At 35.8% G+C, this 20484-nt stretch overlaps 1 protein-coding gene across 6 annotated transcripts in view; it reads left to right on the plus strand.

The window, feature by feature from the left end:
• ROCK2 (Rho associated coiled-coil containing protein kinase 2) overlaps positions 1-20484 on the plus strand; it is a 129759-nt gene that overhangs the window by 61252 nt on the left and 48023 nt on the right. For all 6 annotated transcript variants that reach the window (XR_006269537.1, XM_043469342.1, XM_043469340.1 and 3 more), the window contains exons 4-6: positions 2321-2458; positions 11935-12195; positions 19028-19172. Coding sequence is in view for 5 of the 6 variants with exons in the window: in XM_043469342.1 (XP_043325277.1) it covers positions 2321-2458; positions 11935-12195; positions 19028-19172 (544 nt within the window). In the remaining variant the exon portion in view is untranslated. The remainder of the gene's footprint in view (positions 1-2320; positions 2459-11934; positions 12196-19027; positions 19173-20484) is intronic.

Below are 20484 nucleotides of genomic sequence, written 5' to 3' on the forward strand. Positions count from 1 at the left end.
CTTTGAATAATCCCTACCTTTGTTGAGCTTACATTCTAATATGGGACTCAGACAATACAAGGAAGCAAAAATTGTAAGTTAAATGTCTTCTTAGAAGAAAACAAATTGAGTTCTCAGGTAGAGAACAATGAGATTATTTCCACCACATCTGTAGTTACTTCCTCACTGAGTCTTGAACTCCTCAAAGTCAGGAGTGAGAGTTGGAATTAACTTCTTCTGAACTCCTGTTAGTGTTGATATTTTGACCTCTTCCCATGAATCACAAATGTTCTTCATGGCATCTAGAGTGGTGAATGCTTTCCAGGTTTTTAGTTGACTTTGATGGGATGCATCAGCTGAATCACTATCTATGGCAGGTATAGCCTTACAAAATGTTTTTCTCAAATAGTAAGACTTGAAAGTTGAAATAACTCTTTGATCCATGGGCTGCAGAATGGATGTTGTGTTAGCAGGCATGAAAATAACATTAGTATCATCGTATATCTCCATCAGAGCTCTCAGGTGACCCGGTACATTGTTAATGAACAGTAATAATTTGAAAGGAATCTTTTTCTTTGAGCATAGATCTCACCAGTGGGCTTAAAATATTCAGTAAACCATGCTGTCAACAGATATGCTGACATCTAGATTTTGTTGTTCCATTTATAGAGCACCATCAGTAGATTTGGCATAATTCTTAACAGGCTCTGGAATTTTTGGAATGGTTGTCTCAGCTAGATCCTTTGGATAACTTGCAGCAGCTCCTACATTAGCACTTGCTGTGTCACCCTGCTCTTTGATACGATGAGGAAAGTTCACGGGTAGCCAACTTCTGCTGTCTTCAGACATCTCTTTTATAGCTTCCTTATCTCTCTCAGCCTTCACAACTGAAGACAGTTAGAGCCTTGCTCTGGATTAGGCTTTGGTTTATGGGAATGTTGTTGCTGGTTTGATCTTCTATTCAGACCACCAAAACTTCCTTCATATTAACAATAAGGTTGTTTTGCTTTCTTATCATTTATGTGTTCATTACAGTAGCACTTTTAATTTCCTTCAAGAACTTTCTCTTTGCATTCACAGCTTGGCTCACTGGTGCAGGAGGCCTAGCTTTCAACCTGCCTCAGCTTTCATCATGCCTGTCTTACTGAGCCTAATCATTTCTAGCTTTTGCTTGAAAATGAGAGATGCACAACCCTTCCCTTCACCTGAGCACCCACAAGCCATTGTAGAATTATTGATTGGCTTAATTTCAATATTGTTGTGTCTCAGAGAATAAGGAGGCCCAACGTGAGGGAAAGAGGGGAATAGTAGGTCAGTGGAACAGTCTGAGCACACACAGCATTTATTACGTTTACTGTCTTGTATGAGCATGGTTTGTGGCACCCCAGAACAATTGCTGATCCCAGATCACCATAACAAATATAATAACAATGAGAAAGTCTGAAATATTGTGAGAATTACCAAAATGTGACACAGAGACATGAACTGAGCAAATGCTATTGGAAAAATGGCACCAGCAGATTTGCTCAACAGTGTTGCCACAAACCTTCAGTTTGTAAAAAAAAAAAAAATGTAATATATACAAAGTACAGTAAATCAAAGTTCAGTAAAACAAGGTATTCCTGCAAAAACTGTCAGACTTTAGTGGTATCAGTGGAGATAGTTAGAAATAGTTGGTTTCTGAGACTGTTTGAAGGTAGGACTGATGTGATTTGCTGATGAGCTATTTATTGGTTCTTTGGTAGAGTTTGCTATGTTATATTCTAGGATTAAAATGATGGTCAAAATAGATGTTGTCCTTGCCCTTAAGGAATTAGCAGTCTAATGAAAAAGGTAAGAACTGATCAATAACCATATTATTGGTGGTTCTCCCCTGTTTTTTAAAAAAATAACCTTTTAAATAAGATACCCAAAAAGAAGTAAGGATGACTTAACAAAATCACAAATAACCCTTGGTATCTAAATTTACTAGGTTCTTATGTTCAAATCATGATGGATATATGTACATACCTTACAATTTTTTCACTTAATGGCATCTTATTCTTTAAATTGGTTGGCTTACTTAACATGAAGGAATGAAGCTTCATGAATTCAGTTTATTTAGATGAAATGAGGTAGTTTTATAGTGAGTTTAGCATTTAAAGGTATTGAATATTTCATGAAAAATTTAGGCTGTTGGGAATTTTCTCCTCATTAAAAATGTTATGTTTTTACATTTTGTTATCTAAGGATCATTTTTTTTGGTAACTAAATCTTGAAGAATAGCATTATAGTATGATCTATTGTTGACCATTTTCTCATAAAATTAAACTATTAATTATTGTATTTTAAAAATCAACAGGTTCGTCATAAGGCATCACAGAAAGTTTACGCTATGAAGCTTCTTAGTAAGTTTGAAATGATAAAAAGATCAGATTCTGCTTTTTTCTGGGAGGAAAGAGATATTATGGCCTTTGCCAACAGTCCCTGGGTGGTTCAGGTAAGCAGACTAACTTTTTATATGTTTATTTACCTTTTTTATAAGTGCTTATTATTGGAATTGATTTTGCATTCTGAAAGTCCTATATCTTATTCACATGACAGTGCAGTTATTTTTAATATAATCTGATTCATTACACTTGTTTAATCTTCTAAAGTAGTATGTCATTTAGACATGATAGGTATGACGTAAATTGTACAGAAACAAGTATTACTTGAAACTTTCTCTTTTTCAATTCCTTTTTAAAGAATTGAGTTACCAGTATGCTGTTGTCCCCCACTTACTCTTTCTCATGATTTGTATGGTTGTATGATAAGAACAATAATTAGTTTATCTTGAAAAGGAGAAAAAATGCTACATTAAAATTTTTGAAAATTCTCTTTCAGTCCCTTATGTGTACCTATAGTGTAAGACAATATTGGGATTCCTAATACAGCCTTTTATTTGACTGTGAAATAAGTTTATTTTGCCTTTTTTTCAGTTATATTCCTCACTAGCTTTGGTTTTCTAATTTTTTTTTTTTTGTGCTAATAGCTAATTCTGCAGACATTTTTGGTCAGATGTCATGAGTAAACTTAGATACATATCAGAGCATGTTCAGTATGCTTAAATGATCGACAAGTTTGATACCATGTTTGTGGAAGGCTATTTGGAGATAAAAGATTTGCTTCACTAATGACCATATTTTTTAAAAAGCTCATTACCATTGCTTTTTTTGTGTGATGTTGAGCTTCACCCTTCCACCTCATTTTATTTTTTAAATGTAGCCAGTAGCTAGAAGTTCCCAATATGTTTAGTTAATACTAAATTTTTTGTAGCAAATTATATATCATGGTAATCTACTTGATTAAGAAGTGATGGTAGCAAAGTATTAATCCACTTTTAGCTTTCAATTGCTTTCATAGTAACAGATTAATTGCCAGTTCTAGTTTAATTTTGTAAATTTATATCTTTGACCTTTAATTCTGCAGAGTAGACATGTAAAAACTGTCTACTGAGATGGTTAATGAATTTGTGGAAGCATATCTAATAGTGAAACATTGCACAGTTGAAAAAATAATAGATTATAATCCTGGTTATCATTTGTTTATCTCTGGTAAAGCACATTTCATGTACCATCATATTTATATGTATGAAATGTGTGACTTTTGGGAAAACTTGTCAAAATAACTGACTTATTTCTATTTATTTAGTTAGTTTTCAGTAGTTTTCAGTGTATTTATGGAGTTGTGCAGTCAGTCATCACTGCTACCTAATTATAGAACACTTTTATCACAAAAAGAAACCTTGAACCAGTTAGCAGTTACTCCGAGTCTTTCCTGCCCAGTGGCAACCACTCATCTGCTTTCTGTGTTGTGGATTTCCCTATTCTGAACATTTTGTAAAAATGCGATCATACAGTATGTGGTATTTTGTGACATCTTTTTTAATTTAGTATAATATTTTCAGCATGCATTCATGTTGCAGCTTGTATCAGCACTTGATTCTTTTTGTTATGGATGAATAATATTCTGTTGTATGGATCTACCACATTTTATTTTTCATTTAATGGATACCTGGGTTGTTTCTGCCTTTTGGCTATGATAAATATGTTGTGCTCAATTTTCTTTCATATGAATTTTTGTCACATATGTTTACACATTTCTGTTAGGGACCTATCTACCTTGCAGTGAAAATAATGGGTCATAAATAAGCCTATAATTAATTTTAGTTGAATATTGCAAGCAGTATTCCAAATACTAGCCCCCCCTTTTTTTAAGCTCCCTTTTTTAAAATGGTTATTAAGTGCTTAATTGTATGAAGGCCCCCATAATTTGTTCCTATATCCTTTTAACTTTTTTAATATAGATTATGGTACAATATAAATCTTTGACCTATCTGTATTTTTTAGAGCTATATTCTTAGTGTAACTTATATTTAATAGATGAATATTACACATTAAAAATAATATTTTTGCTGAGAGAACTTTTTCTTTTTTAATCCACCTATATATCAAGTTTGCTGTGTTCTTTGGGTGCTTTCTAGTGTCCTTTCTATTATTGTAAACACTTACCTGCTTTCCTTTATAGTTTCATACATCCAAGTATGACGTATATTCCTAAACACTTTACTTTTAGCTTTTTTTCTCTTGTGCCACTTGGTGAAGAAACCTGGTTTTTACTGATTTCATCCTGTGGTGTAGTCTTAACATGTTCCTCTCATTTCTGTTTTTGTTAGTTGGTGATTAAATATAAAGGCGTGATCACAATCAGGTGTAATGGGGAGTGTGGCAGGACAGCTTCATGGGTAATGTTTTATTCTTTCAGGAGGCTGATGTCTGGCTATCTCTTACTCTTGTTATTTTATGAGATGTCTGTGCTGTGTTGAGATTGTTAATTTTTTAAAGATTGCAAAATGGTAATATTCCAATTGAGTTATTTCTTCTTGAGTAGAATACTTCTACAAAGACAAATAATCCCCCACTTGGTTACCAGTAGCATAGGTCACAGGCCACACGCATCACTGAAATCTGATTTTTAGAACAGCTTCATCATCCCCAAATGATCACTTATACCTAAAGTCATTTCCCATTCCCCTCCAGCCCCAGGCAACCACAGGTATGCTTCCTATCTCTGTAGATTTGCCTTGCCTGGACATTTCAGGTAAATGGAATCATACAACATGTTGTCTGTCTTTTGGATCTCGTCCATTTCCCTTATCATACTGATTTTTAAGTTCATGAACATTGTAGCATGTCTTATACTTCATTTCTTTTTAGTACTGAGTAGCATAGCACATTATATGTGGTTTAATCAAGAGTATATTTGGTCTTTGTTCCTTGCTCTTAGCACAGAGCTTCAAAAACTCTTCTTCAATTTCCTGTGTGTTATGCTAATGAGGCAACTCCTGTTGGCATTTTGATAACTTTTGGATGAAATGGACATGAGTTTGAGTAAGCTCCGGCAGTTGGTGATGGACAGGGAAGCCTGGCGTACTGCAGTCCATGGGGTCGCAAAGAGTCAGACACGACTGAGCGACTGAACTGACTGAACTGGATGAGATGGGGGCTGAATTAGAAAGAAATGAGCACATGATTAGAGAATTAGAACTCTCAGCCTTTCAAGCTAGGAGTACTAGAAGGAGGTTGGAAATTGAGTTTAATCACATGCCCAATGATAGAATTAATTGTACCTATGTAATGAAATCCTAATGAAAGCTGCAGACATTGACACTCAATGGAACTTCTTGGTTGGTAAAGACATTGATGTACTGAGATGGTGATTCACCCTGATTGCACAAGGAGAAGATGCAGAAGCTCTGTTGCCTCCCAGTCCTCACCTTATGTGTATCCTTTACAGTAAAACTGTAGTCAGAAGAATGTGCTTTCCTGAATTCTGTGAGTTAACCCAGTGAATTATTGACCCTGAGTGAGTCATGGAAACTCCAGAATTTGTAGTTAACCAGAAATGCTGGTGGCTTGGGGACTCTCAAGGTACAGAAGTACAGCTAATGTCTAAAGTGAGGGCAGTCATCTGAAAGACTAGGCTCTTAACTTGTAGTGTCCAATGCTAACTCTAAGTACTTGGCATCAGAGTTGTATTGCAGAATACCCAGTTGAGGAGGGAGGAGTTATGTGGATACCCCATTATCGTTGTCCATTTACCATTTGATGGGCATTCGAATTGCTTTCACTTTGGACTGTTATAAATAGTGAATATGTTGCTGTGAATATTTGCATATAAGCCTTTTTGTGGACATACTTCATTTCTCTTCGATATATACCTAGGAATGGAGTCTTAGTTGTGTGCTAAATTTGTGTTTAACTTTTAAAGAAGTTACCATACTATTACCCAAAGTGGCTGTGCCATTTTACATTCTTATCAGCATATGTCAGGTTCCAGTTTCTCCACGTTCTTGCCAACACTTGATATTCTGTCTTCTTCTTCTTATTATTATAGTCATTCTGGTGTGTATAAAGTGAGATCTCATTGTGGTTTTAACTTGACTAATGACTAATGATAGTGAGCGCCTTTTCATGTGCTTATTGACGACTCTTGCATCTTCTTTGGTGGAATGTCTGTTCAGATTTTTACCCTTTAAAAGATTATGTTGCTTTGAGTTCCTGTTGAGTTGTAGGAGTCCTTTGTATAGTCTAGATACTTTATCATATATATCACTTGTTAGTATTTCTTTTCAGTCTGTGGTTTGTCTTTTCCTCTTCTCATATGATTTTCTGAAGCCAGAAAATGTTAATTTTGATCAAATCTTATGCCAGTTTTTCATTTTGCCAATTTTTTTATATTAGAAAAATTTTATGCCTAATCTAAGGTGATAAATATTTTTCCTTTGTTTTTTCCTAAGATTTTTATAGTTTCGGCTCATGAATTTAGTCCTATGATCTATTTTTAGTTAATTTTTGGGTATGATGTGAAGTAGGGGCCTAAAAATGTTCATATTTTTGCCTGTGAATATCCAGTTATTCAGATACCATTCATTAGGAAGACTGTACTTTTCCCACTAAATTGCTCTGACACCTTTGTATGTATGGGCTATGTCTAGACTGTCACTTCTGTTCCATTGATTTATATATCTATCCTTATACCATAGCAGTACTGTTTTGATACAGTAGTTTTGTATTGAGGTTTGAAATTGTGATGCTTTGTTCTGTTATAAGATAGTTTTGGCTCTTCTAGGTTATTTGCATTTCCATGTAAATTTTATTATCAATTTGTTGATTTCTGGGAAATAACTTGCTGGGATATAGAGTTTGTATTGATTCTGTTGACCAGTTTGAAGAGAATTGTCATCTTTATGATATTGACTTTCTCTCCAGGAACATGAGTGTCTCTCCATTTATATCCATCCACCTTTTCTTTTGCCATTTAGCGTTAATAGCATCACACACACACACACATTTATATACGGCTTTCCTTTTGCCATTTAGCATTAATAGCATTTCACACACATGCACACACACACATACACACACACATGCATACCCCCTTCGCAGTTTGGTAACCAGCCTTATAATGTCTTTTGTCCCTTTCTTCTCTGCATCTCACCATCTTCCATTTACAAATTATTCTAATTTTGACTTGACTCTCTCAAAGTATTTAATTTTGTATCAGTAATTATATTTAATAAACTTTTCTAGATTATTTCATTTGCCCTCTTTTCTTATGTCTCACATAATTCTCTTACTTGGATTTTTTCATTTTGTCAAACTGTTTTCCTTGAGCAGTTCTTTCAGAAGTGGTTTGTTATCAGATTTCTGAGAATGTGCATGAAGTAATACATATTTATTTTGCCATTTCATTGGGTTTTTTTTAGACTGCCATATTCTAGAATTGAAATTTTTTTCCTTCACATTTTTAAAGGTATATCTCTGTTTTTTGTCTTCTGTGTTGGCTGAAATGTTTGTTAACAATATGATTTGGGTTTTGTACATAAGATACTTTCTGTCTTTGTAAACTTTTAGAATTTTTTTTGTTGGGTTTCTGAGAGTTTAGCACTATCTTAGTTTCTCTTTGTTTCATTTGCAGTCCTTTTGATCTAGATTTTTGACTTTATTCATTTCTGGAAGTTTTTGTTTGCTATTTATTTTTTCCTTTTCTTCTGGTCTATGTTCTCTCTTCCAGACTGCATTTAGCTAGATGTTGGAACTTTGCTAACTTGGCTCTGTTTTTCATCTCTGAATCCTTCAGTGACTTCAGAGAGAGAGAAAGTTACTCTGCTCAATTTTCTTGCTTTATAATTTGTTTTTCTCTTATCATTAGTTGTATGTTTAATGCCAAAGCTTCAGATTTTTTCCCATATCATCCTGTTGTTTACTTGATGTGACTTGTTACCCTTTTGATGGTATTGGTTTTTATATTTTTAGAGCTGTTCTTAATTTGTCCTATTTAAGCATTTCCTTGACTGTTAACTTTCTGTTTCTTGAATTGCTTTGCTTCTGTTTCATGATACTGGTTTCTATCAATTGTTGATTTTTGTTGTTGTTCATTTGCCCAGTCCTGTCCAACTCTTTGTGATCCCATGGACTGCAGCATGCCAGGTCTCCCTGTCTCTTACCATTTCCCGGAGTTTGCCCAAGTACATGTTCATTGTGTCAGTGATGTCATTCAGCCATCTCATCCTCTGACGCCCTCTTCTCCTGCCCTTGATCTTTCCCAACGTCAGGGACTTTCTAATGAGTTGTCTGTTCACATCAGATGACCAAAATACTGGAGCTTCAGCATTAGTCCTTCCAGTGAATATTCAAGGTTGATCTTCCTTAAGATTGACTGGTTTGATCCTAAGGTCTTTGGGAGTCTTCTCCAGCACCACAGTTCAAAGGCATCAATTCTTTAGCTTTCTGCCTTCTTCACATTCCAGCTTCTCACAACCATACCTGACCACTGGGAATACCATAGCCTTGACTACATGGACCTTTTTCAGAAGTGTAATATCTCTGCTTTTCACAGCACTGTCTAGGTTTGTCATCGCTTTCCTGCCAAGAAACAACCGTCTTCTGATTTCATGGCTGCAGTCACCATCCACAGTGATTTTAGAGCCCAAGAAGAGGAAATCTGTCACTACGTCCATCTTTTCCTCTTCTGTCTGTATGCCATGATCATAGTTTTTTGAATGTTGAGTTTTAAACCAGCTTTTTCACTCTCCTCTTTCACCCTCATCAAGAGGCTCTTTAGTTCCTCTTCGCTTTCTGCCATTAGAGTGGTATCATCCACATATCTGAGGTTGTTGATGTTTCTCCTGCCTATCTTGATTCCAGCTTGCAACTCATCCAGCCTGGCATTTCTCATGATGTGCTCAGCCTGTAGGTTAAACAAACAGGATGCACCCCAGTGTTCATCGCAGCACTGTTTATAATAGCCAGGACACGGAAGCAACCTAAATGCCCATCAGCAGACGAATGGATAAGAAAGCTATGGTACATATACACAATGGAATATTACTCAGCCATTAAAAAGAATACATTTGAATCAGTTCTAATGAGATGGATGAAACTGGTGCCCATTATACAGAGTGAAGTAAGCCAGAAAGATAAACACCAATACAGTATACTAATGCATATATATGGAATTTAAAAAGATGGTAACGATAACCCTATTTGCAGGACAGAAAAAGAGACGCAGATGTACAGAACAGACTTTTGGACTCTGTGGGAGAAGGCGAGGGTGGGATGAACTGAGAGAATAGCATTGAAACATGTATATTATCAAGTGTGAAACAGATCACCAGCCCAGGTTGGATGCACGAGACAAGTGCTCAGGGCTGGTGCACTGGGAAGACCCAGAGGGATGGAGAGGGAGGTGGGAGGGGGGATCAGGATGGGGAACACATGTAAATCCATGGCTGATTCATGTCAATGTATGGCAAAAACCACTACAATATTGTAAAGTAATTAGCCTCTAACTAATAAAAATAAATGAAAAAAAAAAAACCAGGATGACAGCAGACAGCCCTATCATACTCTTTCTCGATCATGAACCAATCAGTTGTTCCATACAGCATTCTAACTGTTGCTTCTTGACCTGCATACAGGTTTCTCAGAAGACAGGTAAGATGATCTGGTATTCCCATCTCTCTAAGAGCTTCCCACAGTTTGTCATGATCCATACAGTTAAAGGCTTTAGTGTAGTTGATGGAAACAGATATTTTCATGAAATTCCCTTGCTATCTCTATAATACAGCGAATGCTGGCAATTTGATTTCTAGTTCCTCTTTCTTTTCTAAACCCAGTTTGGACATCTGGAAGTTCTTGGTTCGTATAATACTTGCATAATATGTAAGTATTTTAAGCATGACCTTACTAGCATGGGAGATGAGTGCAATTGTCTGATGGTTAGCACAGCCTTTGGTACTACCCTTCTTGGGAGTTGGGATGAGGATTTTCCAGTCCTGTGACCACTTCTGGGTCTTCTAGATTTGCTGACATAATGAATGAAAAACCTTGATGGCATCTTCCTTTAGGGATTTGAATAGTTCTAATGGAATTTCATCACATCCACTAGCTATATTACTAACAGCAATACATCTTAAGGCCCACTTGACTTTGCACTCTGTAATGTCTGGCTCTGGGTGACTAACCACACCATCGTAGTAATCCAGTTCATTAGTATCTTTTTTATACAGTTCTTCTGTGTATCATTTCCATCTCTTCTTGATCTCTTCAGCATTTACTAGGTCTCTACTACCTTTATCCTTTATTGTGCCCTTCTTTGGGTGGAATGCTCCCTTGATGTTTCCAATTTTCCTGAAGAGATCTCTATAGTCTTTCCCCTTTCGTTGTTTTTGTCTTGTTAAGCATTGTTCATTGAAGAAGGCCGCCTTGTCTCTTCCAGCTATTTTTTGGAACTCTTTGTTTTGTTGAATGTACCCTTTCCTGTCTCCCTTGCTTTTTGCTTTTCCTCATTCTTCTACTGTTTGTAAAACCTCCTCAGATAACTAGATTCTTGTTTTTGTTCTTTTTCCCGTTTGTGGAAATCTTTTCTGTTTATGATGTGTGCTTTCAGGGAGGGGTGGGACATGTTGTTGGGTGGAATGTACAGAAACCTTTCCTTCTGAATTTGTGGTTTCTTGTCTCTCCTGGGAGTCAGGACCAATCTTAGGTGCCTTGTTACTAGTTCTCGTGCTAATAATATTAGTCCTATTCTCACCTGATTTATTTGGAGACCCTGATAACTACGCCCCAGCAAATCCTCCAGCTTGGTGTCCTTTTTCTCGGGTCCCAGTGCCACTGCTTTAGTTTGAGTGCAGTTAACACTGCCAATTGCTATTGATTATGAACAAGATGATGGGGAAAGGAAGGGAGAAGGCCCTGTCCCAAATGTGGCTACAAATTACTCTTCCCAGTGGTATGGGACTTATTCCCTCTTCTGATATCTATTGAATCTGGTATGTTAGGTGTTTCTAAACTGCCTGCTCAGCTCTCTGCTTTGTGAGTTATGTGCAGGAATTTGTTTGCAGAAAGTTGGGCTATTTTATTATAGATTCTTTTGTCATCACCTTTTATATTTCTCTTTCTTATTCTGTTTCTCTTTTAAAATCTGTCTATTTAAATAGATTCCTGTATTCTCCAAGAGGGAAAATGATACATTTATGCATATTTTGTTATTTAAGCATGAAGAAGATATCCATATAATAGTTTTATCTGATAACTGGTTCTCCATTAAAGATATCCAATCTAAAGTCAAAGATTTCATAAAGTTTAACTCTATGTTGGTTTTACAGTAATTTGTCTTTTTCAATAGCAGTATTGATTTTGGAATTTTTTTCTGTTAACAGTTCTAGTTTTCTTTTTTCCTTTTTTAATATTTTTATTTATTTATTTGGTTGCACTGGGTCTTAGTTGTGGCATGTGGGATCTAGTTCCCTGACCAGAGGTCGAACCCAGGCTCCCTGCATTGGGAGCACAGAGTCTGAGCCACTGGACCACCAGGGAAGTCCCTCTTTTCTTTTTTTAAACTTTTTTTCCTTCTTGTTTTGTTTTCCAGCTCTTTTGTGCCTTTCAAGATGATAAGTATCTGTACATGGTAATGGAGTACATGCCTGGTGGAGACCTTGTAAACCTCATGAGTAACTATGATGTACCTGAAAAATGGGCCAAGTTTTATACTGCTGAAGTTGTTCTTGCTTTGGATGCCATACACTCCATGGGTTTAATTCACAGAGATGTGAAGCCTGACAACATGCTCTTGGATAAACATGGACATCTAAAATTAGCAGATTTTGGCACATGTATGAAGATGGATGAAGTAAGTAATAAGCTAGTTTTGTTTTTTTCTTAATGCTAGTTTTTTAAGAGACAAAAAGAAAACAATATATCTAGACTTCATAATTAAAAAAATATATAAATTTAGTTTTACTAACTATGTAATGACTCAAGGTAATAAAATATCTAAATAAAAACATTTCCTTTACTAAATCATTCATCTAGTTGTAGAATACTTTGTAGATTTGGTGAATCCAAGAGAAATAAGTAATGATCTTCCTCATAGCATTTTGACAAACATTTGCTACCAGTCAAAACTAGTTCATGTTTATAATGATCTCTCTGTAAGTGTGCTATAATCCCTGGCAGTAATTCCTGATTGGGAGAGATCATGTTTTATTTCTATGTATTCTTGTTAATTATCTTGTCAAGACTTTTATTTTGAATTAAGCTGATTTTCTTTTCTCTTTACTTCTTAACTTATTTATGCCACCTATTTGATATTCACTTTTATTGATTGTCATCAGTGATCCATTTTCTTCAAGCTCAGCTCTGATTTTTTTACCTCATATAGAAAGTTTTCTCTGATAATGCTAACCTGACTGATTACTCTCTGTCATAATGTCCATAATGTTACTCACTTAGAATTCATGCTGTACTTCGCAGGCCACTTTTTTCTATCTAGGTTTGTATGCCCTGTCTACCCAGCCAAAATGTAACATCTCCTGGGTTCTCTGGTCCTCTTCGTAGAGTATTACTATGTTTGTGTTCTGCATATACTAATCAATGTTTAGTAGGTGGACCAAAGCTCCCTCTTGTGGTGTTTATCATAATGTAGTATAAAGTGATTACCAGTGAAAATTATCTTTAATGAAAATGAAGTAATTTTCTAACAGAATACTAAACTTTTTAATGTCTGTTATACATAACAAATGATATTTATGTGTTGCACTTCCATGAATGTGCTCTGATTTTCATTAAACCAAGAACCTTTGGGAGGGTGCAGAGAAATCACACCATGTGTTTTTAGGATGGGTAAAGGTGATTAAGGAAAGAAAGATGTTGAATATGCAAGTATGGAACAGGTCAGAATATGGTGTTTACAAAATTATTTTACAAGCATGTAAGTAAATACTAAATTCAGCTTTTTAAATATCTTAAATTGTCTCTATAGGGCAAAATAAAATATGGTGTATGTAATTTTGTTTACTATTTTTAATAGTACATGTAGTTAATTACGTTCCTCGGCTCACAACTTATTGTATTAGTTATCCACACAAAGACCTCATTTGGTTTTTTTTTTCCAATTATGTTTTCCCCCTTTCAGTTGTTTTTATTTTATTCTCTTTCCCTAATACATAGCCATTGTAATGTGTTTACTATAAGCTCTTATAGGCTATTAGTATAGTAAGAGGTAACAGGAATACACAGAAGAACTATACCAAAAAGATCTTAATGACTAGGATAACCACGATGGTGTGGTCACTCACCTAGAGCCAGGCATCCTGGAGTGTGAAGTCAAGCAGGCCTTAGGAAGCACTACTACAAACAAAGCTAGTGGAGATGATGGAATTCCAGCTGAGTTATTTAAATCCTAAAAGATATTGCTGTTAAAGTGCTGCACTCAGTATGTCAGCAAATTTGAAAGACTCAGCAGTAGCTGCAGGACTGGAAAAGGTCAGTTTTCATTCCAATCCCGAAGAAGGACAATGCCAAAGAATGTTCAAACTGCTAGCAAATTGCACTCATTTCAAATGCTAGCAAGGTTATGCTCAAAATCCTGCAAGCTAGGCTTTAGCAGTGTGTGAACCAAGAGCTTCCAGATGTGAAAGTGAAAGTTGCTCAGTCGTGTCTGACTCTTTGCGACCCCATGGACTGTAGCCCACCAGGCTCCTCTGTCCAGGGAATTCTCCAGGCAAAAATACTGAAGTGGGTTGCCACTCTCTTCTCCAGTGGATCTTCCCAAACCCAGGGATTGAACCAGTCTCCTGCATTGCAAGCGGATTCTTTACCATCGGAGCCACCAGGGAAGCCCTCTAGATGTATAGGCTGGGTTTAGAAAAGGCAGAAGAACCAGAGATCAAATTGCCAACATTCATTGGATCATAGAGAAAGCAAGGGAATTCCAGAAAAACATCTACTTCTGCTTCAATGACTATGCTAAATCCTCTGACCATTTTTTGTTTTCAGTAAATCTTTCAATTTATGACATTTGTCAGTTATGAAACACTAGATGTATTCAGCAAACACACATTATCTGATCCATGTAAGATAAAGTACTTTTGAAAATGCATACCTGTTTATGTTTCTCTCAAACTTGAAACCCTTTAGTAGATTTCTATCATTTATTAAAGAAAATTGGAACTCCTTACCTGAAGCCTCCTCTTAAGGTGATATAATCCCTGCCTAGTGTTTCACCTTCATTCTCTATCATTTGTTCTCTTGTACCTTGTGTTTCAGAGGTCTTAAATTAAATAGTTTCTTTGATACCCATGGTATTTCATGATTCCTGGCTTTTATATAAGGTTGGTGCAAAAGCAATTGCCGTTTTGCTTTGTTGAACTTTGCCAGTTGATATTGGAATACATAAATAAATGTGGTTGTGTTATACATCATTTTAATGCTCATTTCTCGCTTTATGTATTTTTGCTAATGACTTATTACTAGCTGTTTATTTTATATTTATTTTAAACTATGGAAATGAAGTTAGACAAAAGGCAAATTCAAGTGATTTTCTTATTTGAGTTTAAAATGGGTTGTAACGCAGTGGAGACAACTTGAAACATCAACAACACATTTGGGCCAGGAGCTGCTAACAGATATACAGTGCAGTGGTGGTTCAAGAAATTTTGCAAAGGAGACAAGTGCCTTGAAGATGAGGAGCACAGTGACCAGCCATTGGAAGTTGACAGCGACCAATTGAGAGCCATCATCGAAGCTGATCCACTTTAACAACTACACAGAAAGTTTGCCGAAGAACTCAATGTCAACTATTCTACCATCGTTTGGTACTTGAAGCAAATTGGAAAGGTGAAAAGCTCGCTAGGTGTGTGCCTTGTAAGCTGACCAAAATCAGAAAAAATTGTCATTTTGAAGTGTCATCTCTTATTCTACACAACTGCAATGAACCATTTCTCAATCGGATTATAATGTGCAATGAAAAATGGATTTTATACGACAATCGGCAACGACCACATCATCGTTGGACTGAGAAGAAGCTCCAGCGAACTTCCCAAAGCCAAACTTGCACCAAAAAAAGGTTGTGCTCACTGTTTGGTGGTCTTCTGCCTGTCTGATCCACTAGAGCTTTCTGAATCCTGATGAAATCATTACATCTGAGAAGTATGCTCAGCAAATCAGTGAGATACACTGAAAACTGCAATACCTGCAGCCAGCATTGGTCAACAGAAGGGGCCCAATTCTTCTCCACAACAACGCCCAATTGCATGTCACACAATCAGTGCTTCAAAAGTTGAACAAATTGGACTACTAAGTTTTGCCTCATCCACCTTATTCACCTGACCTCTCGCCAACTGACTACCACTTCTTCAAGCATCTCGACAACTTTTTGTAGGGAAAATGCTTACACAACCAGCAGGAGGCAGAAAATGCTTTCCAAGAGATCATTGATTCACAAGGCATGCATTTTTACGCTACAGATAAAAACAAACTTAATTCTTTCTGGCAAAAATGTGTTGATTAATAAAGATGTGTTTTAGTGTACTTATAATGCTTTAAAATTTATGATCCAAAACTGCAATTACAGTTATACCAATCTAATACATGCTGTTGAATACACTCTGCTTGGCAAGTTCCTACTCACACTTTGAAACTGAGTTCAAAGTTTGCTTATCTTGTGAAGTCTTTTAAGTTGGCTCCTCTAGCTTTTTAACATGTACCCTCTAGGGAGCATTTTCTTTTTTTTTTCTTTCTTTGTACTGTAAGTTGTTGAACACTATTTTGTATTTTCTGTGTTCCAGCCCTGAAAACAAACACTTCTCAAAGAAGATCTAATTCCTTTTATTCAAGAATGGTATTTAAAAATCAGTATTTGGGTGTTAGATGTATTCGTTGCTTTTGGAGTGTCATTACTTCTAGACCCTGTTAGTGGTCATGTGTATATTGTATATACTATACTAACTCACATGCACATACATGTTCATATTTAATTCTGTACTTACTAGTCTGTATATGAAGTATATTAAAATTATGAGTTCATATGATACTTCTGATTCTAGTTTTATGGCACAGGATTCATTCTAGTCTTCCTCCTTTCTTTTTTGTATTTACTTTTTTGGATAGTGAGAAACCTGGCTCTCATTATATATACTACAACTGTTTTCCAAGGTAACCTAGGTCTGTTCTTTTCCTCTCTACCTTCTTTGGTATGGTTATGTTATTGATTTATGAAACAGGTCCGTTTCTTACTGTTGGTGTTCCATTTAGAATTGTCCCACATCTGGTTGATTTTAATTATTTATTTTTTGGATATGTGAAGCATTCCTCTGGTTTAAGAGTCAGAATTGTACAAATTACATCCTCAGAGAAGGATCACCCCCTCCTTATCCCACCACCCCATTCCTGTACTGTACTTGCTTCTTTCTACCCTTTTCCTACTCACCCCCTGTAGGTAAACCAGTCTCTTAGTTTGTGGTTTATCCTTCCTGTATTTCTTTAGAAGAGAATCAGAGATTTGTCGTAAATATAAAGTTTATATTTGTGTAATTTGAGAATTTCCCCATGAGATAGTTTTTAAGTGCATGTGTACTTAGTCACTTCACTCATGTCCATCTCTTTGCAACACCATGAACTGTAGCCCACCAGGCTCCTCTGTCCATGGGATTTCCCAGGCAAGAATACTGGAGTGGGTAGTCATTTCCTACTCCAAGATCTTCCTGATCCAGGGATCTAACTCACCTTTGTGTGGGCAGGTGGGTTCTTTACCACTAGTGCCACCATCTTTCCCAAATATTTATTTAAAAAAACTTTTTTAACCCTCAACATGCTTGCCAAAGATGGTGGTTGAAATATTACATTTTCAAAAACAGGGTACCAGTAGCATAGTCTATTGTGCAAGAATTATTTAGTCCCAGCAGAGTGTTTCTTTTCTACAAATAAGCAGTTATTCAAACTGACCTCCATCTTTCCTTTTCCAGCTTCATCATGTGAAGTTTTACATTTAGCTGATTTGGCCTTTACTGCATTTCTTGAACTTTACATAAAGTCATTCTTGTCCCTTTGTTTTTGCTCTTTTTTTCTAAGCTGCCATACCAACTCTCATTCCTTTGAAGCCTAACTTGTTTGCCAGTTCTTTTCTTATCCTTTTCTTCTTCTGAATCTTTGAATGCTAAACAAATTTTCTTTTAGTGGCACTTTTGTGTCTGGCCAGGTTTTAGCTATTTAAGTGTCATGAGATTCATTTTTTGGCAGTCTAACTTACATGGATAAATGTGAAATGAAGAGATTTTATTTACCCTAGTAAGTCTTTTATGAATTTTTCCTTCAGTAGAAGTAAAAAAAAAAAAAGGTCAAATATAAGGTAGTTAATGATAAAAATTAATTTTATGTCCTGGTTTTTGTAGTCAGGCATTGTCATCTTCATTTTTTATCCTAATAGTAACCCATGCAGAGTATTGCCATCATAATTTGCTCAATTATTTCCAAATTTTTTATTTTATTTATATTCAAACTCAAATGACCTCTGTTTGCTGTATGCTTGGGAAAATAAAGTCATTGAGTTACTTTTGCTGATTTTTGAGGAATGAAAAGATTGCTTTTGAAACTAATTTCCCATATATGATGTTTTATTGCATTTAAATAAAAGCATTTATGTAAGTTATGTTTATAAAATACAGTGAACTTCCTTTTTCCAAGGTGGTCATAGTACTTAGTAGTTTGCTAGTTTATATAGCTTACTTATTAGGAATAAACTTATTAAGTGACACACTTTTTAAATTAGGTAGATAGAGAAAATGAAAGGCATGCAACTTAATCTGTGAAGTTTTTCCATGTTTGTACATAGCTGGAAGTAAATGGGTATTAGTTAGCACTACACTACTATATACTGTTGTGATTTAATCTTGCAGCATACACCCACAGACAGACAGACGGACAGACAGATATACACACACTATAAAATAAACACACACATAGGTATTATCTACAGTGGTTCTTGTCAGAAAGACATCAGATAGGGATTATCTTATTACCCACAGAAACTAAACACAGAAAGGAGTGTTTTTATCATTTTGCCAAATACCTTGATGCCACAGCTCCACATTTCTAAACATGCAGCTTTGAGGTATAGCTTTCAAACAAGATCTTTTGATTTAAATAGTTGGTCTATTTCTCGCATTTTTTTCTTGGTATAATAATACCAAGAGAAAAATGGGTAAACTAATACCCATTTCTTTATCCAGCTTCCAGAGGTGAGGCCTTTGCAGTTTTAATCACTTCAGTTTCTTTGGAAATATTAAAGCTTCCTTTCATGATTCTTTTCTTTTCCCCAGGTCAGGTGCATTAAGACCACATTTTGTACTTCTCTTGTTAACTCCTTAATAGTGTAAGAAAGAGATGATGTTGATTTGCATGGAACTCCCATGAAGTTAGCCACCTTTTCCTTCTTTCATTGATGAAGCCTCTAGTATTTTAGAGTTGGAAAATTATCACTGATCTCCCATAATCCAGACATTTTTATGCATTTCATAATGCATCTATCCTCTGTCCTACCAAAACCATGTCAGCAGTGAAGGTCTGTTGGTAGCAGTGAGTAGTCACTGTATAAATAATAATAAATGGATTAGTTTTGCTTATATGTGTGTATTTTTACTCACATTTTATATACATCTTTTTTCCTCTCTCTGCACTTTACCTAGACAGGCATGGTGCATTGTGATACAGCAGTTGGAACACCTGATTATATATCACCTGAGGTCCTGAAATCACAAGGGGGTGATGGTTACTATGGGCGAGAATGTGATTGGTGGTCTGTGGGTGTTTTCCTTTTTGAGATGCTGGTGGGTAAGTAAACTGGGATTTTTTTAAAACCTATCTGATAACACTTTAGTTCTAAGTCAAAAATGTGAGACTATAAAAAAGTTAATTGCTTGTGTTCTAAGGAGAAAGTAGAATTTCTTTAAACCTTTGAATTGATAGTGTATGACAGAGTTGATTGGAAAATTAAAACGAAGCCTCATGCTGGTACAGTAATTGAGTAGACTATGGAAGGAATTGAAAGTCTACTGCTAGGAAATAGTCCTTCCGTAGACCTTTTTGATGAAGAAAATACTAGAATAAGAAGCAAATTTACAGCTGCAGTGGGCCTTCATTCTAAGATTTTCTTAATCAGTAGTATTCTGTTGTAAATAGGGAACTGAGAGTATTCAGTTTATGTAATTATGTTATGTAATTAGTTTTTGTAAACTGTGTTTCTTGTATTTGCTACTTGTATATATATTTGGTTTGTAATTCCAGTCAAATATGGTTATTGACCATTTGACTATCAAGATAAATATATTTTATAATAGTGTTTCAATCTCAGAAAACTCAGAGACAAGTTAAATAATTTCTTTTACTTTGGCCACATCAAAATTTGAAATGCTCAGGTATTTCAAAACTTTTCTTTACACCATAGATTTCATTTTTAAGATTTCCTCTTCCTAAGTACGAGAGTCACAAAAATATCTTCTGGCCAAGTAAACCAGTGGCTTTAGGGTGAGGGGTGAAAGTGAAAGTTGCTCAGTCGTGTCCAACTCTGCAACTCCGTGGTCTATACAGTCCATGGAATTCTCCAAGCCAGAATACTGGAGTGAGTACCCTTCCCCTTCTCCAGGGGATCTTCCCAACTCAGGGATCAAACCCAGGTCTCCCACATTACAGGCGGATTCTTTACCAGCTGAACCACAAAGGAAACCTAAGAATACTGGAGTGGGTAGCCTGTCCCTTCTCCAGCAGGTCTTGCCAACCCAGGAATTGAACCGCTGTCTCCTGCATTGCAGGCAGATTCTTTACCAACTGACCTATGAGGGCAGCCCAGGGAAGATATAGCAAAATCTAATTTATGAGGCAAATGTGTTAAGGCAGATAACATTATAAGAATTTAGAGTGAATTAGTGTTACAGCTTGGAGAATTTCTTTTCTGTGACTCTGAAAGAAAATTGGTGGTGAAAATATGTAAAATCTATATAATAATTGAATATGGTTATTGCTTAAAACAACAACAACAACAAAAAAAAACCTTAGTACAAAATTAGGTAAGCCTTTCGCCTAAGACTTTGTGTAGTTAAAATGCCTTCTCTTGATGACCATACGTGTACATGTGGTGTTGACCTTG

Source organism: Cervus canadensis, chromosome 5 (genome assembly GCF_019320065.1).
Source record: "Cervus canadensis isolate Bull #8, Minnesota chromosome 5, ASM1932006v1, whole genome shotgun sequence".
Lineage (NCBI taxonomy): Eukaryota > Metazoa > Chordata > Mammalia > Artiodactyla > Cervidae > Cervus > Cervus canadensis.